The sequence below is a fragment of the Eumetopias jubatus genome, unplaced genomic scaffold, assembly GCF_037043125.1.
Source record: "Eumetopias jubatus isolate StellerSeaLion01/CBP00866 unplaced genomic scaffold, mEumJub1_p1.0 scaffold_1, whole genome shotgun sequence".
Classification (NCBI taxonomy): Eukaryota; Metazoa; Chordata; class Mammalia; order Carnivora; family Otariidae; genus Eumetopias; species Eumetopias jubatus.
This window is the reverse complement of record NW_028274807.1, coordinates 205712322-205728003: the sequence shown is the minus strand read 5'-3', so window position 1 is coordinate 205728003 and position 15682 is coordinate 205712322. Positions and strand designations below refer to the sequence as shown.

The 15682-nt window shown below is 51.8% G+C and overlaps 1 protein-coding gene across 1 annotated transcript in view; it reads right to left on the bottom strand.

Annotated features, from left to right (window-relative positions):
* Positions 1 to 14564, bottom strand: part of MED26 (mediator complex subunit 26) — a 53097-nt gene extending 38533 nt beyond the window's left edge. The window contains exon 1 of the mRNA XM_028087132.2: positions 14239 to 14564. Coding sequence (XP_027942933.2) covers positions 14239 to 14310 — 72 coding nt within the window. The 5' untranslated portion in view covers positions 14311 to 14564. The remainder of the gene's footprint in view (positions 1 to 14238) is intronic.
* Positions 14565 to 15682: the final 1118 nt, after the last annotated feature.

The following is a 15682-nucleotide window of genomic DNA, read 5'->3' as shown; positions in this document are numbered from 1 at the left end:
ATGCTGTCTGGTAACTGCTCACTGCTCACACTAACTAAAGGGAAGACTATCTTTGAGAAAGAACAGCATCTGTGAAAACCAAAGTTAAATATCTACAATAACTCATCCAGGAGAATAACTGCTCCCGCCCCCATTCCCAAAGAGGTGGGGGAGGGGCTTGTGCACGCCCAGTGCCCGACATGCCCTTCAATAGGGTTGGGCTTGTTTGGTTCTCACCATATAGACGACAGCAAATATTTGATGTGATTTGTCCAACGACAAACATCTCAGAGACAGAGCAGTAGAGATTTGAACCCAGGTCTCTCCAAAACCTTTGAACATTAAATACTGTTCTTTCTTTTTTTCTGTCTGTCCATCTCTCTTTTTACTTAGGAGGGAGGCTCAAAGGATTTCTATTTGATTGTTAACTGCATTCATCAACCCAGACTTAAAGAAATGAGAAGGCTTTCTTCTCCACAAGACAAGACCTCATGAACGGAGCAGATACGGCTCAGAGGCTCTAGAGACATTGGAAAAACCAGAGCTGTCTGGCTGGGGCGGGGCTGAGATGAGTGGGTGGCAAGGGAGGGACAGGAGCCCCATTCTGCACCCCTATGCTAGCCCAGGTACAACCATCTCTCCCACTTCCCATGTGGAAAAAGACAACACAGCCCCAAGCCCTTACACAAAGCACAAGTAATCTGAGGCCCCAGCAGTATGCTGTCTAATTCAGGTGGTCATTAAAATTAAACAGAAATTTAGATGTCAGTTCCTTGGTCTTACCAGCCACACGTTAGGTACTCGCCACCCATGCGCAGCTCAGAGCTACCACACTGGACAGCACAGACACAGACCATCTCCATCACCAGGCAGTTCTCTGGAAGGAAGGAAGGACCTCCGCAGGGATTCTCATACACCCCTCTCCTCTCTGCAGGTTCGCAGTGTTGTCTCAAAGCAAATGCTCTGAGATCAGCTATGCAGTGGCCAGGTCACTAGCCACCTCATCCAGCTACGCCTTCCACTCCTCTATGAAATGGGATAATACCTAGCAGAGAGAGAGGACACCTTAAGAGCTGCTGCTTTTGTCCTCCTATTTCTTCTATTAAGGCCTGAAGATTAAAAAATAACCTTTATGAACTCCATCTGCAGGTCTATGGTCACTGATAGGATTATTCTCCCCTTTCTGCGTGGCCTCCAGCAAGGACAACCTCCCTCCCTCTTTTGTTCACCTATCACACAGATAGTACCCATTCCCTCACGGTCATCTTGGTGACTCAACAGAAGCTGGGCATTGTACCAGGCACCCACATGCTCAGCCTCTCAGGACACCACCACCGGGTAATGGTAATGGCTCCAATAGCCCTGAGCCACAAATAAAAGAGACTGAGCCTCAGAAACAGGAAGTGATTTGCCCCAAGTCCAGGCAGACAGAAGCAAGAGAAGGACCTGAAGCTGCTGCTCTCACTGGCTCTCAGCTGGTGCTCAGTGTTCAGAACCCCAAGCAAGGGGGACTCACCCTGGCCGGGGCCTTACCCACAAGAGGGAGGAAACCAGTGCTCTCCTGCAGGGCTGGGCCTAAAGGGCTCACCGCCTACTAAAGGGGCTACACAAGTACAGCAACACCTAGAGCGCCCTCCCCTTTCCCTGGGTCCTGTCACTCACCTCCAGAATCCCCAGACTCCCTAGAACTATGGGACACACATGGGACAGGCTCAGTGCCTGAGTGCTAACTATGTCACTGTGGTTCCAAGAGAACCCACATACCACCGGAGGACCCCGAGAGGCTGAGATCTGGAGAGGGAGGGCCAAGTAGTCCTAACAAGAATGAAGAGTTTTCCAGGGAACCAGCCACCCCAACCCTGATACTTGTGAGCTGAGCGGCTGCCCTGCCCAGGCCCCACTAAACCTGAACTTTTACCCTCAACCCAACTCAACCCTCCCCAGTTAGGCACTGCTTGTGCTTGTCTGTAGTTTGAAATCAGAGATGGACCCACATCAGTTCATAAACTGGTCACTGACCCTAACAGAACAAACAGGCTCACTATGCACCAGGAGAAGAACCAAAGTGGGTGGGGGGGTGCAATACAGGCATGTCAGATTAAAGGTGCTGTGGGAAAGATCAGACCAGGACACCAGAACAGCCAGAAGACGGTGCTCCTGAGATAGCTGGCGCTGGCCTTGCTGGGGGAGGCACCCTGGGCCCAGAGAGGCAGGTAGGAAGTGAGGAGGGAGGGGAAAAAAGAGGAAGGGTGGACCATCCAGGTGTGGGTACACTAGCAGGTCAAGAGCTGACTGATGAGCAACTGAGCACAGTGGGAGCAGCGGGGGAGAGAGGACGCCTGAGCTAGACTGGAGCATAATGTGCTTGGCTGATTCTGCCTAGACTCTCTTGATTACAAGTAGCAGAAAAGCCAGCTCAAAAGGGCCTCATCCAGAAAAGAAGCCACTGGCTCACTTAACTGAAAAGTTCAGGCAGGGCTCACCTTGGGCCAGTCAGGCCATGGTGACTTAATCCTCCCTCAACTCCCTGGGCTGGTCTCACTCCTGGGCAGGTTGTCCCCAAGCAGGAGACCCTAGCAGCAATCTGCTCATATCCTCTGCCATTCATGTCCCCCCCACCCAACCACACCAGCAAAGTGCTAAAACTTTTACAGGCTCTGATTGGGTCATAGGCCTATCCTCAACCACTGGCCAGAAGATGCAGCCCTGTGATTGGCTAGTTCCCAGTACTAATCATCCAATAGGCATGGACCAGAGGGTAAGGACAGGAACTGGCAGCGAGAGGGGCTGCCCACTACTGGGCCTGTGAACTGTTAGCTGCCATGTATGTCGATACCCAGGGCACTTAGGATTGGGGCCACATTCCATTCTCAAGAGCCTTCCGAAGCAGCGTATGTACATCCTCCTGAGAAAATGAAGGCTGAAAACCTGACCTCATCCAAGGCTGCAGAAAAAAAAAAAAAAGATTCCAGTTTAGTCCTGTCTAATGACAAAGTCCAAGTTTTCCACCCAGAGAAAGACTGTCTTCTCCACTATATGCTAAAGAACCCAGACTTCACCCAGCCAGCCACACAGCCCCAACAGAAGGGATGAAATGTGTTTTGGGACATTCACTCTTCAGCTGGTGTGGGGAGGAGAGCAGGAGGCTGACCAGCTGCTAAGCAGCTGCACTAGACCTCCCTGGAGATCCCATTTTGCAGGAAGGGGGCTGCCACAAGAGGGGGAACCCCAGGACAACTCTGAGGTCGCCTGCAGAGTGGTGGCACCACCAACCACCACAGAGCAGCATACCAAGGGCAGGAGGAAAGAAGGGGCCTCCACTCTAGAATGGGCTGCTTGCACATCCAGGACAAGAGTCAGCTGGAGAGAGAGGGTTCAGGTGCTGCTGGAAGCCAAGGCTCTAAGAGTACCTGGGAAAAGCCTGAAAGGCAGATAGGGCATTGGTAGTGCTAGGCAAAGCCAAAACACTCAGGGATAAGGAGGCACCATGGGCAGAGAGTTTGGAGAGAATGGAATGGCCAACACAGCAAGGTGCAAGGGGAACGGGGGACGATGGGAACCGATCAGTGTTAGGCGTTAGGCCTCGTTCACTCCTGCAGAGGTGCATTTAGCACTAACCCTATAGCGGGGAACTGAAGACAGCACGATGACCCAGGAAGACAGCCCGGAGTGACAAACAAAGTATATTTTTGGGCCCAGGGTCAGCTCATCTCACAAAGCAGATGATGCCACTTCCTATTTCCCAATTTGGGGGAGCCCACCTCCCACCAGACAGAAAACCATGTTCACTGTAATCCTAACAGGAGTGTCATCCCCAGGGCGAAAAGCAGGTGCCCACTCCCCTCTAAGTGGAGCTGACAGGCAGGTTTACCAGAAACCCCAAGTCAGTCCCACCCCCGACCAGTGTCCTTACCATTTCTGTCCTGCCACACGGGAGAATGACAGCAGGCTGGGGGGCACCTATTGTTTTTGTCTGAATCGCAGACCCTGCTTCTACATGCTCCTCCCTGACTTCCTGTGGACACTGCCATTTTCTTACAAGGCCCCCTTCACCTCCAAACCAAGCCAGAGTGATTCTCCAGTTTTCAAACTGGAAGCAAGAGAGCGAATCCCCTCTTCTTCAATGGCCTACCTGTCAAGAGGTCAAACTTGAGCTGCTGCATTTCCCACCACGTGGAAGAAGTCTGTCCATAAGACAGACAGACAGACACACATGTGCTCACAAACACCACTCTGACTCAGTGATGGGGTGAGGGAGGTTACAAGCAAAGGAAGGACAAGCTCACATAACACCTGGGAGGGTGATGTTTCTGCCCTTTGATGAGAAGTTAAGTTCCTGCATTCAGTGGCAGCACTGCCTTGTCACCAACCTTCAAACTGAGAATTGTAAATGCTTGAGAAGTTCCTCTAAAATAGAAGTGAAAGTGAAATATCCATTCACAAACCTTTCCTCCCATGATCATACCAAAAACCTAACACGTGGCCCACTTCTGTCACCGCTAGGCTACCAGCATCCAGCAAGGGGCAGGGGGGAGGGGGCAGACATCACCAACTTCAGGTTGGTGATTGGGGGTGGTTCCCCTCCCAAAACAAAGGAAAGGAAAAATGGAGAAGGCCATTAAAGATCATCTGACCCTACCCTTCTCAGTTAACCTAAGGGGAAGAAGCCAGGCCCGGAACTGCAGGTAGCAGTTTCCGGTTACCCAGGTTAATCAAGGGCAGAGGAAATGGGCAAGACAATCAGCTTTGAACAGACCATCCAGTGCCCATCCATTCCTCTGAGCCAAGAGGACAGAAGTCTGGAGAACTCAACTCTCGCCTGTTCACAGGGGCCACTTCCGAGCTACAGGAGGCCTGTGTGAGTCTGGGTCTCTGGACTGCACCACGTCCCCCTGCCTGGGCTGGGGGCAGCACCAGGAGAGATGACGGGGACTGAAGAACAAGCAGCACTTGTTGGCAGGCTCTCCGAGACCCCCAAAGTGCTCCTCAGCCCAGGACGGGATCAGAAGCTGCACCCCAGCACCAGCGCTAACAGAAGGTAACAGAAAAGTACCCAAGTGTGACTACAGGCAAATCAGGGTCTGCAGGTACAACCAGGAGTGGGTACTCAGAACCCTGTGCTGTGACCTCATAACATCCAAACCATTCCATTGCTTACTCCAGACCTTACATTTTAGTAACACCCTTTTTTGTATCTGGACCCAAGTCTCCCAGGCCAGCACCATGCCCAACTATTTGATGGTATTATCACATCAAAGAGATGATTAAACTGGCATGCATTCAGGGGCATTGTCAGATTGCTCCCGACCCCATTACCCCCTCCCACCAACAGGACCCTGATGTTTCCTGGAGGAACCCCCTCTATTCTGGGCCGGTCTGGGTAGAACTACACCATGCCCAGATTTAGGGGTGCACCAATCAACACTAATTCCAGAGAAGGCACCAGGAAATGTCTGCTGAAACTTCTGGAAAAGCATCACCTTCTCTTCCTTCCCCTGGATGATGGTCAAAGAAGGCGAATCCCCAACTGGGGGAGCTGGGAGGAAGACACCCCACTGTGTGAAGGGAGCACTACAGAAGAGATAGAGCAAAGCCAGGTCCTCACCTGAGAACAGACTCACCTCTGAGCCTGAGTGGCACAAGCCAATCAGCCCTTTTGCATTTACGTTCCTGTCATGAGCACAGTACGACCCTCCCTCTAGGGTTGGCTGGCCAAAAGAATTTGTAGAAGTAGAAGAAAAGTGCTCTGCTGGCATCTATCTAACTGAACACTTGAAGGAAATAATGTGAAACAATTGGCGAAAAGGGAAACTGTTCCTATTTTATACCCTACACATAAGTGTCGCTCATCCACAGATAGCACTAAAAAGTCAGCTTGCCAACTGCTTGCCTGGCACAGCTGCAAGATGCACGGGGTAAATAAAGTTGGAAAGTGTCTACCTGAAGTGGATTCCAGAATGGCTGGCCTTAAAAAGAGGAGGGCAGTTAGCTACCTTCGCAATCACCTGGGGAAAGAGAACGTGGCCACGGCCCCACACTCCAACCGGAGCTGAGCCAGGGACCTGATGGCAAGAGGGGTCAAGAGAGCTAATAGAACTGGGGGGGAGGAGGACAAGAAGAACCCAGCCCCCAGGTGTGCAAGGAGAGCTGCGGCCAGGTTGGTGGATCAGGTGGCGACCCAGAACCAAGTGTGACCAGAGGTGTGGGTAGGGGATGGAGCCGAAGGTACAAGTATGGGCAGGGCAGTGGGGATCCCAGTGCCTGGAAGAGGGCTGCCAGGCCGCCTGCTGAGCTCTCAGTGTGAGCCGTAGTCACATATACACGAGTCTTCCGTGAGAGGACCACAGAACCAGCCCCCCCACCACAGAGTCAAGGCCGGCCACAGTCTGCCACCTATGAAATCACTCTGCACACCGTGCACGGGTGACGGGCATCTTCACAGCAGTCATGAGCTGACCCATCACAGGGTATGGCCTGGAAGAAGCATCACCCACTTTCTGGCCCTGATGAAACCCAGGGGAGAGGAGTGTCCAGGAAGGGTCCGGTTTGTCATGGGACCAAAGAGTCCCAAGGCAGCATTTGAACAGTATCTCCAGGGTCCATAGACAGTCAGGGATCTAAGACTAAGAGTCAACTTTTCTCTGTCAGGGGTGAACAATGCCAACCAAGAGACAAGCAGGAAAAAAACGCCTCACACCTTTTCCTCAGCCAGTTCAAGAGAAAGCACAAAGCATTTCAGGTACAACTTTCCTCCCAGCCTAGCATAAAAACATACCACAGACAAATCCAGCATGAGGATCCCGACTCCGGCAAGAGAGTGGAATGCCTACCTCGTACCTACTATGCTCTCTGAGGTGACATCGGAGGTGGCAGCAGGTGGGTGAGGCCTGGTGGGGGGTGGGAAGAGGATTCCCAATCCCAGTGTGATACCTTCTAGCTGTGTGTCTACTGAGCCTCAGTTTATGCACCAGTACCTCCCTCCCCGTGTTGCTGTACGTACTAAATGTTTTGAATTTGTGAGAAGCACTGAAAAGTACCGGCCCCTAGTACCTGCTTCGTAAGTGCTGACAGCCAGCTCCTAAGATCAGCCCTTTTCACAGGAAGATCAACAAGCTTCTGAGCACCGGCTTGCTACGGAAGTCCTAGAAACATGGGGATTAACTCATGCTCCACTACCAAGGAGCGTGCAATCCCAAGGAAAATGTAATCAACAAGACCTGTTATCAGCAGGAATGTAGGGTTTTTAAGTTATGTAGAGTGCCTGAGGGCAACTGTCTGGGATAAAAGCAGGGAAGGTTTCTGGAAAAGGAGAGCAGTAGGGATGACAGAAGGCCACAAAGGTGAGTTGCAGAGGGTCCCATCCTAGGTGTCACACACAAACAAGGACGGTTAGCTTGCAGATTTAAGTGGGGGCTGTTTTGATGCTAAGACACAACTTCATTTCAAAGCATGACTAGATTAGGAGTAGCTTCTTTCCTTGAATTTTCTCAAAAAAACCAGCTAAGAAAAGTACACCTGTCATTATGTGGAAGCTCCTGAGTATTTCTGATCATAGAAATGGATCCTGACAGGCAAAAAGGTTAGGAGCCAAGGCTAGAAGAGTCCAAAGGGAGAAAGGTTGTGGGAACTTCAAAGGAAATGGAAACACGAAACTTAACATTTAAAAACATTTTGTATTTATGAGGTTAAACCTCAGAAGACACAGTGGAGTCCAAATTCCCTGCTGGGCACTGCTTAATAATGTGGGAGGCAGGAGACTGTCATTAAACCCACTACTTTTGAGCCTACCAGCACCGGGTATAGGCCCATAGTGTCCTCTGCAACACTAGAGAGGTCATTAATCTCTACTGTCCCCTAAAATGAAGACGGAGCATCTACCTCTAGGACTAATTCAGAGAACAAACCGGTATGCAGTGTGTTCCACGCTGTACCTGGCACATAGTAGGTGCTCTGTAGGCTGCAGCTGTCCATTTTACAGCCTCCAGTGGATAGAGACAGGAAACCTCATTGCAGTCCCAGGAGCATTCAAAGGCTTTCAGCCCCACCTGCCTGGCAGTGGCACATCACCTGATGTGACCCTTCTCCTTTTTTAGTGGGCTCCTCACACAATCACAGAACCTCCAGGAACTCGTGGGCAGGAGTCTGGGGGTCCAGATGGAAGGCCCAGGCATGTCTGCACATCCACTTGGCACAATGGTTCTGGACTGTCTCAAGCCAGCTCTGACAATAATCAAGAGCTCCCCCAAGTGCAGCAGGGCCTACCTCCCAGGACCTCCTTCCCCCTCTAGGTTTGCCTCAGAAAGCCACACAGAGCAAACCTAACCCCAGGGTACAACAGCTCTTCAACTACTTGAAAGCAGACCCCAGGCCCTTCAGAGAACCTGATGCTTGCCCCCTTCCCATCCCACTGCTGAGAAGGCAAACTATTCAAGGATTTGCCAGCCATCCCTCCAAATTGTTTCCCTCGGGTCAGAGAAGAACCAAGAACAGACTTCCTGCATCTGACTCTAAAACTTATCATTCTGAAAACTCAAATTATGAAGTGTTCTAGAAGTCATTTCATGCTCTTCAAAATTCTGAACTACCTCTGAATAAGACAAGCGAAGAACTGTTCCATTTAGACCTAAGAGCTGTAGCCCTGTAAGACCACCCCTGCACCCCCCCAAGCCCTACCCCACCCCAGACTGCCCATGTGCACATTCTCTTCCTGTTCCAGGTGGCTCGAGGGCAGGGGCTGGGCACCTCCAGGTCTGAACCCCCCACACCCAAAACCAAAAGCAACTGCTAGAAATGTTTATTCAACTGCTGAGCCATCTTTTTTAGTTTTACCAGATTTCTCCATAATCAGTGTATATCAGTTGGTGACTGAGATGTTAGTGTATGGCCTCCCCAGACCTGGAATTCAGAGACCACTATTAACCAGCACATGCAGAATATTGGTATGTCTTCCTTATGCAGGAAATACCCTCTAGTTCATGGAATCCCCATGACAATACTTGCTCAGTTCTACATGTGTGCCCTGAGAGTGAACAGGAGGAGTGTGGGCACTAGAAGGGCCAGGCTGAAAATGCACTGCCTATGCAGTCACTCGCCAAACCACAAACTCAGTCACCCATTCCAACAACTAGCTGAGGGGTCCCAAAGGGACCAGACAAAGGACAGCACAAGGGGGGAGAAGGCGGCACAACTTCTACTGACAGAGACAAAGCCCCCAGCTTCCAGAAGGCGATTTAGAGTGGAGGTTGGGCAGGACCTGCCCAGAGAACTGCAGTCACCTAGGAATCGGACTGAGTTCTGGCTCTGGTTAAACTGGAGCTCTGTCTGAGAAGATGCTTAAACAGACACCAAAACTGAGGCACTGCTCCTTCACCTAACCCCAAGGCTGGCACCCTTGAGGTGCATGTCCTGCCACACGCAGCGACATCTTGAGCCCAGGAGCCCAGGTGACCATGGAGCATTTTCACATCTGTATCAAGACAAAGGCCCCTTCCCACAAGCTGACCTTAGACAGTCCTCCAGGCCTCTGTGACTTCCAGCCAGGACAATATTCTCTGATCACAACTAAAGCCACTTCTGAGGACCACCAGGAGACCTCTGCGAAGACAGAATGTAAAATCCACCTTCTTCTGAGGAAGAGAGTCAGTCAGAACAAGGACTTAACACCTGCTTCACAAGTGACACTTGTTACCTGCCTGTCCGAAAGTCATAAAATGCCACACTGCTCTCTTCAGACATCCTGGCCACATATAAAGAGCAAAGACAGGAATGTCATTGCACTTGGGCAACCAGAGTGATCAGAGAACATATACACGTTTAGATTTTATATCCGCTAACACATTGGAGAGAATCAGAACCTACGGCCTTCTTTTTTACAATTTTTAACAATCCTCCTTTTGGCAGGATCAACAGTGTTTCAAGTTAACATCATAAGTGCCATAATCTTGAAGCAAAACACAAAACTGGCATACAAGACTTATGAAAAGTTCCATTATCAGTTGGTAGTTGCCACACCACGGTATGGTCTGGCCCAGGATTCTGTCCCTGCCAGAAACCTTAAGATGTTTCCAGGACAGGCTAGTATCATCAACCTGTTAGATCTATCACAGGTAAATCTAAACCAATTTGTAATCTCATATAAACTTATGTGGGACAGAAAAGGCTCCCCGCATCTTTTCTTATGAGCTCAAGAACTGCCTCTCGGGCCTCTTCTGAAGCCATCTCTCCACCTTTGAGGGCAGTGTAGTGACATTAAGAGTTAGAAACAGTCAGTTAAACTTTGGGTAAGTCCCTAACTTTAGGGCAGTCACCTCAAATGAAGTCAGCAGAAACAAAAGCATCTTGTCCTCTCCTGGCCACAGGAGACACCCACTAAACAGCACCGACTGTCATCATGCTGTTGGCTTCTGCACCTTCAGGAAGGGGAGACCGGCTGCTCACTCCACCTCCTTTACAGCGCTGCTGGGGGGAAGCAGGAGACCCTGTTGAAGTGCTGCAAAATCACTTAAAGTATATACCTCTGTGTCGAGTTCCATTAGAATTTTGTTATTTTAAGAAGTTCACGGACTACACCTTGCATTAAAAGAAAAAACTTTTAAAACAATTCATGTTAGAATCTGAACCCCAGATCTGGAAGGAGCTTTATGGGTGCACACACCAGTTCCCAGTCCCACTTTGCAGACACGGACCCTGCAGCCCAGAGAAGCTAGGCAACATCTTAATCTTCAAATTCCCAGGTGGGAATTTGACACATTCCTTGTGTGTCTCTCTGTAGAGGCCCCTTGGCCTCTGACCACCTCCCATTTGTGCCTGATGTCTGCATAACTGTGAGAAACAAAGCAGTTTCTGAAGTTTCCTGCTGGAGAGCCTGACCACTGGGAGGCCTTTACACAGACATCTTTGGCAAGTTCAAGTCCCTTTTTCCCCTCAGTGCCTTCTCTGGCCTCTGGTCTGATTACAGAGATGCTCACTTGCTTTGAGCAAGGCCTGCCTTGTGCCATTATTCAACTTGTTATGGGGATGCAGTACCCACTCCACCGTCTGTCAGACCTATCCTGGGATGCCAGACTAACATCCGTGTCCTTCACGGTTCTAGAGAGTTCTGAATTAGAATACTCCAAGACTGAACTTCAGCGCATATAAAAGTCACATGGGCTTCATAGGCCCAAGAAGGATTCTAGGGTTCAGTTAGTTTAACCGGCACTTAGCACTCTAAAGCGCCCAATGGTTCTGCTCTAGAGAAAGAAGAAACAGACCATGCTCATGAAGCCCACACTCTGGTCAGGAAAACAAAGCCTGAACTTCCATGAAACGATGAGTGTCCAATATAGACAAGAACCTAATCACCTGCTGAGGAGACTGTGCTTGGGTGGACGGACTCCAATTTCTGGGCAGAAGGAAGACACAGCCCTCAACTCTATCCACCAAAATTAAGCTGGGACAAACGCACACACTGCACTTCAGAGATTTTCAACACCCTGGCTGACATAGCCACAAGGAGGGTAAGGCTTAGATTGTTCTGAAAAAACTGTTAGCTGCTTTTTGAAAAGGAGTGTAGAAGATTTACTTTATTACTGAGTTGGCAGAAATTATTAACTCAGAGGCCTGCTGTTAACAAAAATTCAAATACTCTAGAGGCTCGAATTGAGAACATAGAGACAACTTTCCTCTCAAGAACTCCTTTGTCAAGGAGATGGTCAGTTACTTTGTTACTTTGCTAACTTCTCAGATTCTTGTGGATATTAGGTCAGCTGCCTGACATTGATTTTTCAAGCAAAAGCTAAGTTTGTTAACCATAATTGCATGCCCATAAAGGTAAGCATTACATGACACAATTCTCTGTCGCTTCTCTCAGAAGAGGTTTAATTTTAGTGTTGGCTCTTCAACACTGTCCCCATTTTTTTTTTCCACGAGCATCTTAAATATGTGTCAACTAACTATCCCAAGGTGGAGTTCACAATTGGGCAAGGTAGAGAAAAGCAGCTGCGCGCCAGCAATGCCTTCTTGGAGATACCTGACTCTCGCCTGAGCCCAGGCAATGCCTTCTTGGAGCTACCTCACTCTCGCCTGAGCCCAGATCAATCCAGAGAAACTGCAGAATTCTGGTCGCACCACCTCCGCCAGTAACCTATTCTGCCACGGCTCTGTTTCCTATATAGGGTTTGCTCCAAGCACACTCCTGTCAAAAGGTTCTAACAATGCTCACGGATGGTTACTGGTAATGGCGGCATTTAAAGGAGGCACTTTCTTCATAGCTCATATTCAGACACAGCTTCCCAATTCCATCCACCACACTTATATTAGAATTCTATGCACAACCATTAACGATGGAGTCCCCAAAACAAACCATATGAAATGTGAACCCCATGACATGAAGACAACCATGGGCTTCTATGAATGTAACATATGTGCACATACTAAAATACAAAAACCTGAGATTTGTTTCCTTCTCCCTCTTCTGGCTAACCCCTCTTCCTCCTCTCCTTCCTCTCCCCCTAGGAACCCTTTAGATTACAGCCTTACACAACACTGGAACCCCTGAGGTCACTGCTCCACCTAATCTACAACATCGTGACCGCCTGTCAAAGCGACTCCTGATCCCAAAGCTCTCCTAGGTGGCATTAAGGATCAGTGCTAATATCTCAGCAACCTCTCAGGTTCTCCTGAAGGAAACAAGCATGTGGAATTCAAGAAGTTATACTCTGGACAAAAGATGGAAAAGTCACCAAGGTTACATTTCTCATGTCACTTGTTTTATCCTCTAATATTTCAATCTTGGGAACCGCGGCGGCACCAGTTACTGCAAAAAATTCGGACAGGTTTTATATACCTTGTGTCTACTCCATCCCCAAAGTCAAAACAAAAACGTATACATTTGTTAAAAACAATTACCACTTAGTTAATCTTAATGGGGCCTGAAGACTAGGGATAAAAGGATTACTTGTGATACAAAAATCAGAGTCTTACAAAGACCATAACTCCTCAATTTCTACCAAAATTGTACAAGCCAATGTGAATTACTCCAAAAATACCAAGCTTAAAGCATAATGCTAAAAGTAATTAGTCAAACTCACATAAGGGAAAACAAAAACGCTACAGTGAGAGAAATCTGAGTTACCTGGCCCAAGACAATTTTTTTCTTCGATCCCAGCATGTTAAAAAGTGATCTCAATGGCCACTCCCTGGTCTCCCAACAAATGCAGGGGCTCACTTCATACCTGGATGCCACAACATCTTCCTATTGCTCAACCTGCTCCTGCCACAGGGGAAAATGACCCCTACTGCCAACAATCCCTTGGAAAAAATATGAAAACACCATGAGTCTTCCCCTACACACACGAAGGGGGGCAGAGGAGATCCCTCTGCAAACAGCAGCCTCGGTGGAGGGCGATCTGAGAAAGCTACAACCTGGGGTTAACCCTGACCATCTAGGTGACAAATCACCAAGCTGGGACGCTCAGGTAGGGGAAGGGAGAGCCGAAGGAGGGCTCTTGAAGGAACAGGAGACAAAATAATCACCTCTAATTCACACCAAAAAGCGGGGCTCTGGGTTGATCAGAGACGCAATGAGCATTTAGGCCCAGAAAGGTAACAGGAAGCATCCTTCCCTCCCCAAAATCATCTCCCGTCAGCAGCGATCCCAGAAGGGATCTGGCAAAGGCATGTCCACTCCCAGAACCAAGGGGGGACTCTCCAGGCGCCCTGGGCACCCGGCTAAGGGCAAAGTAACCGGCGGGGGGGGGGGGTTCCCTCTGAAGCCAGGAAGGTGCTTCCAGCCGGGAGAAGAGGGAAGGAGAACTTCCCTGATCACCTAGAAGGCCGAGACACAGGCGGCACAGGCTCCCGAGTCATACCCCGGACACCAGTTGCTCCACAGTCTTTCTCCCTCCCCTCCCCCCACGCCGGGAGGACTTCCCGGGGGTCGCGAGTCCACGGGGAAGGGCAAGGCGGGTGAGCTCCGTCAGAAGCAGCAAGGGTCGTAGAGCTGGAGCGAGAAAGAAGGGAAAGCTCTGGCCTCAGCTCCCGTCTGCTCCCTCCGCCCAGGCCGCACGGAAGCCTCGGCCTCACGTACCGAGCGCCGCCAGACTGCCCTACCTGCCCCCGGCTCGGGCCCGTGGGGCGAGAGACCGGGATGGCAGCGGCCCTCGGGGGTCGGTGGGCGTCGGGCGGGTCCCCTGGAGCCCGGCGGGCGAGGGGCATTAGGGAGGGGGAGGGTCCCGGGCCCACGCGGCCTCCGTCCCGGCCCGCGCAGCGGGTACTTACGTTGCTCTGGGGGTCGATGGCCTGCAGCAGCCGGTCCCTGATCTGCTGCGGAGACGCCGGAGCCGCTGTCATTGCCTGGGCGAGGCGGGGGGGAGCGGCCGGGCCAGCGGGCGGGCGGGCTGAGGCGGGGGACGGGGGTCACTCACTCGCCGGCCTCCGGGAGCGGAGCCTCATGTTCCCCGCAGCGCCGGGGAAGGAGGGGGCGCGCAGGGTGGCGGAGAGGGGAGCCGGGGCTCGGGCCCGGGGCGCCACCGCCACCAGAGGAGGAGGAGGAGCCGCCGGAGCCGCCGCCGCTGCTGCCGCCGCCGCCTCGAGAACCAAACTCCAGTGAGCTGCTCCCGCGCGGAGCACTCTGGGTAACCCGCGCCGCACGCAGCGTCGGCGCCACGCTGAGGAGGTTGGGAGATGGGGCGGGCGGAGACGCTGGGCCTGGGCGGGGCCGCGCGGGAGCCCCGCCCCACACCCCCCACGCATGCGCGCGCATGCGCACTGGTCTACCGCCCCACCCCGCCCACCACCCGGCGGAGGGAGCCGTTGGGAGGCGGTTGGGCGGGGCAACGGCCGTCGCCGGGGGCCCCTCCCCCGGCTGGGCCGTGGGGAACTGAGGTTTCCGACGGAAACGCTCGGTGCGCGCCGAGTCCTTGAACCTGGGCGCTCCAGGCGGCCGCCTCAGGGTGGGGGGGCGGCGGGGTGGCGGAAGGTCTCCTTATTGGGGAGAAAAGCCATCCCCGTACCGACGGAGGTGATGGGAGTCGCGGACGGGGGAAGCTGCCAAGTTTTCCGAGCCGGGGGGTCCCCAGCCCCTTGATTGCCGTTCCTGGGGGCGAGGGAGACAAGTCCATGTTGTGATAATGTGCGCGGAAGGGTCATCTCGGGCGCCGGGGGCCGCTCCACCCTTACAGAGGGAGGGGGTGCAGGGCGGGGGTCTGCAGCGCTTGGCGTGCTGGGATCACGAAAACATGAGACCGCAAAGCGCCTCTCGGGGGAGCCGTCACGCCAGCTTTGGGGAAAGCCCAAAAGCCAGCCCCGTGAGCCCACCGACCCCAGGGTTGCAAACCTGTGTCGACGCCAGGGTTTCTCATCCTGGGCACCAATGACATTTGGGGCTGGATCACTGTTGCAGGGGCTGTCTTGCGCATTTTAGGATATTCAGCATCCTGGGTCTCTACCCACTAAACGCCAGTAGCACTTTCCCCTCCAGTCAGGTCAACCAAAAATGCCCAGTCATTGCCAGATGTCCCCTGTCGGGCAGAACGTCCCCCGTTGAAAACCACTGGTTTAAAGGACCCACCCTGCTTTGCGTGGAGGTGCTGGAAAACTGAAACCCTCATTCTCTGAACAAAACCTTTCACAAAAGGAGGGAATTGAGGCCCAAGGTCACCCAGAGTTCTAGGTCAAACCCATAATTGTTAAATGTCAAGCCTAAGGTGCCTCCTTCCCCACC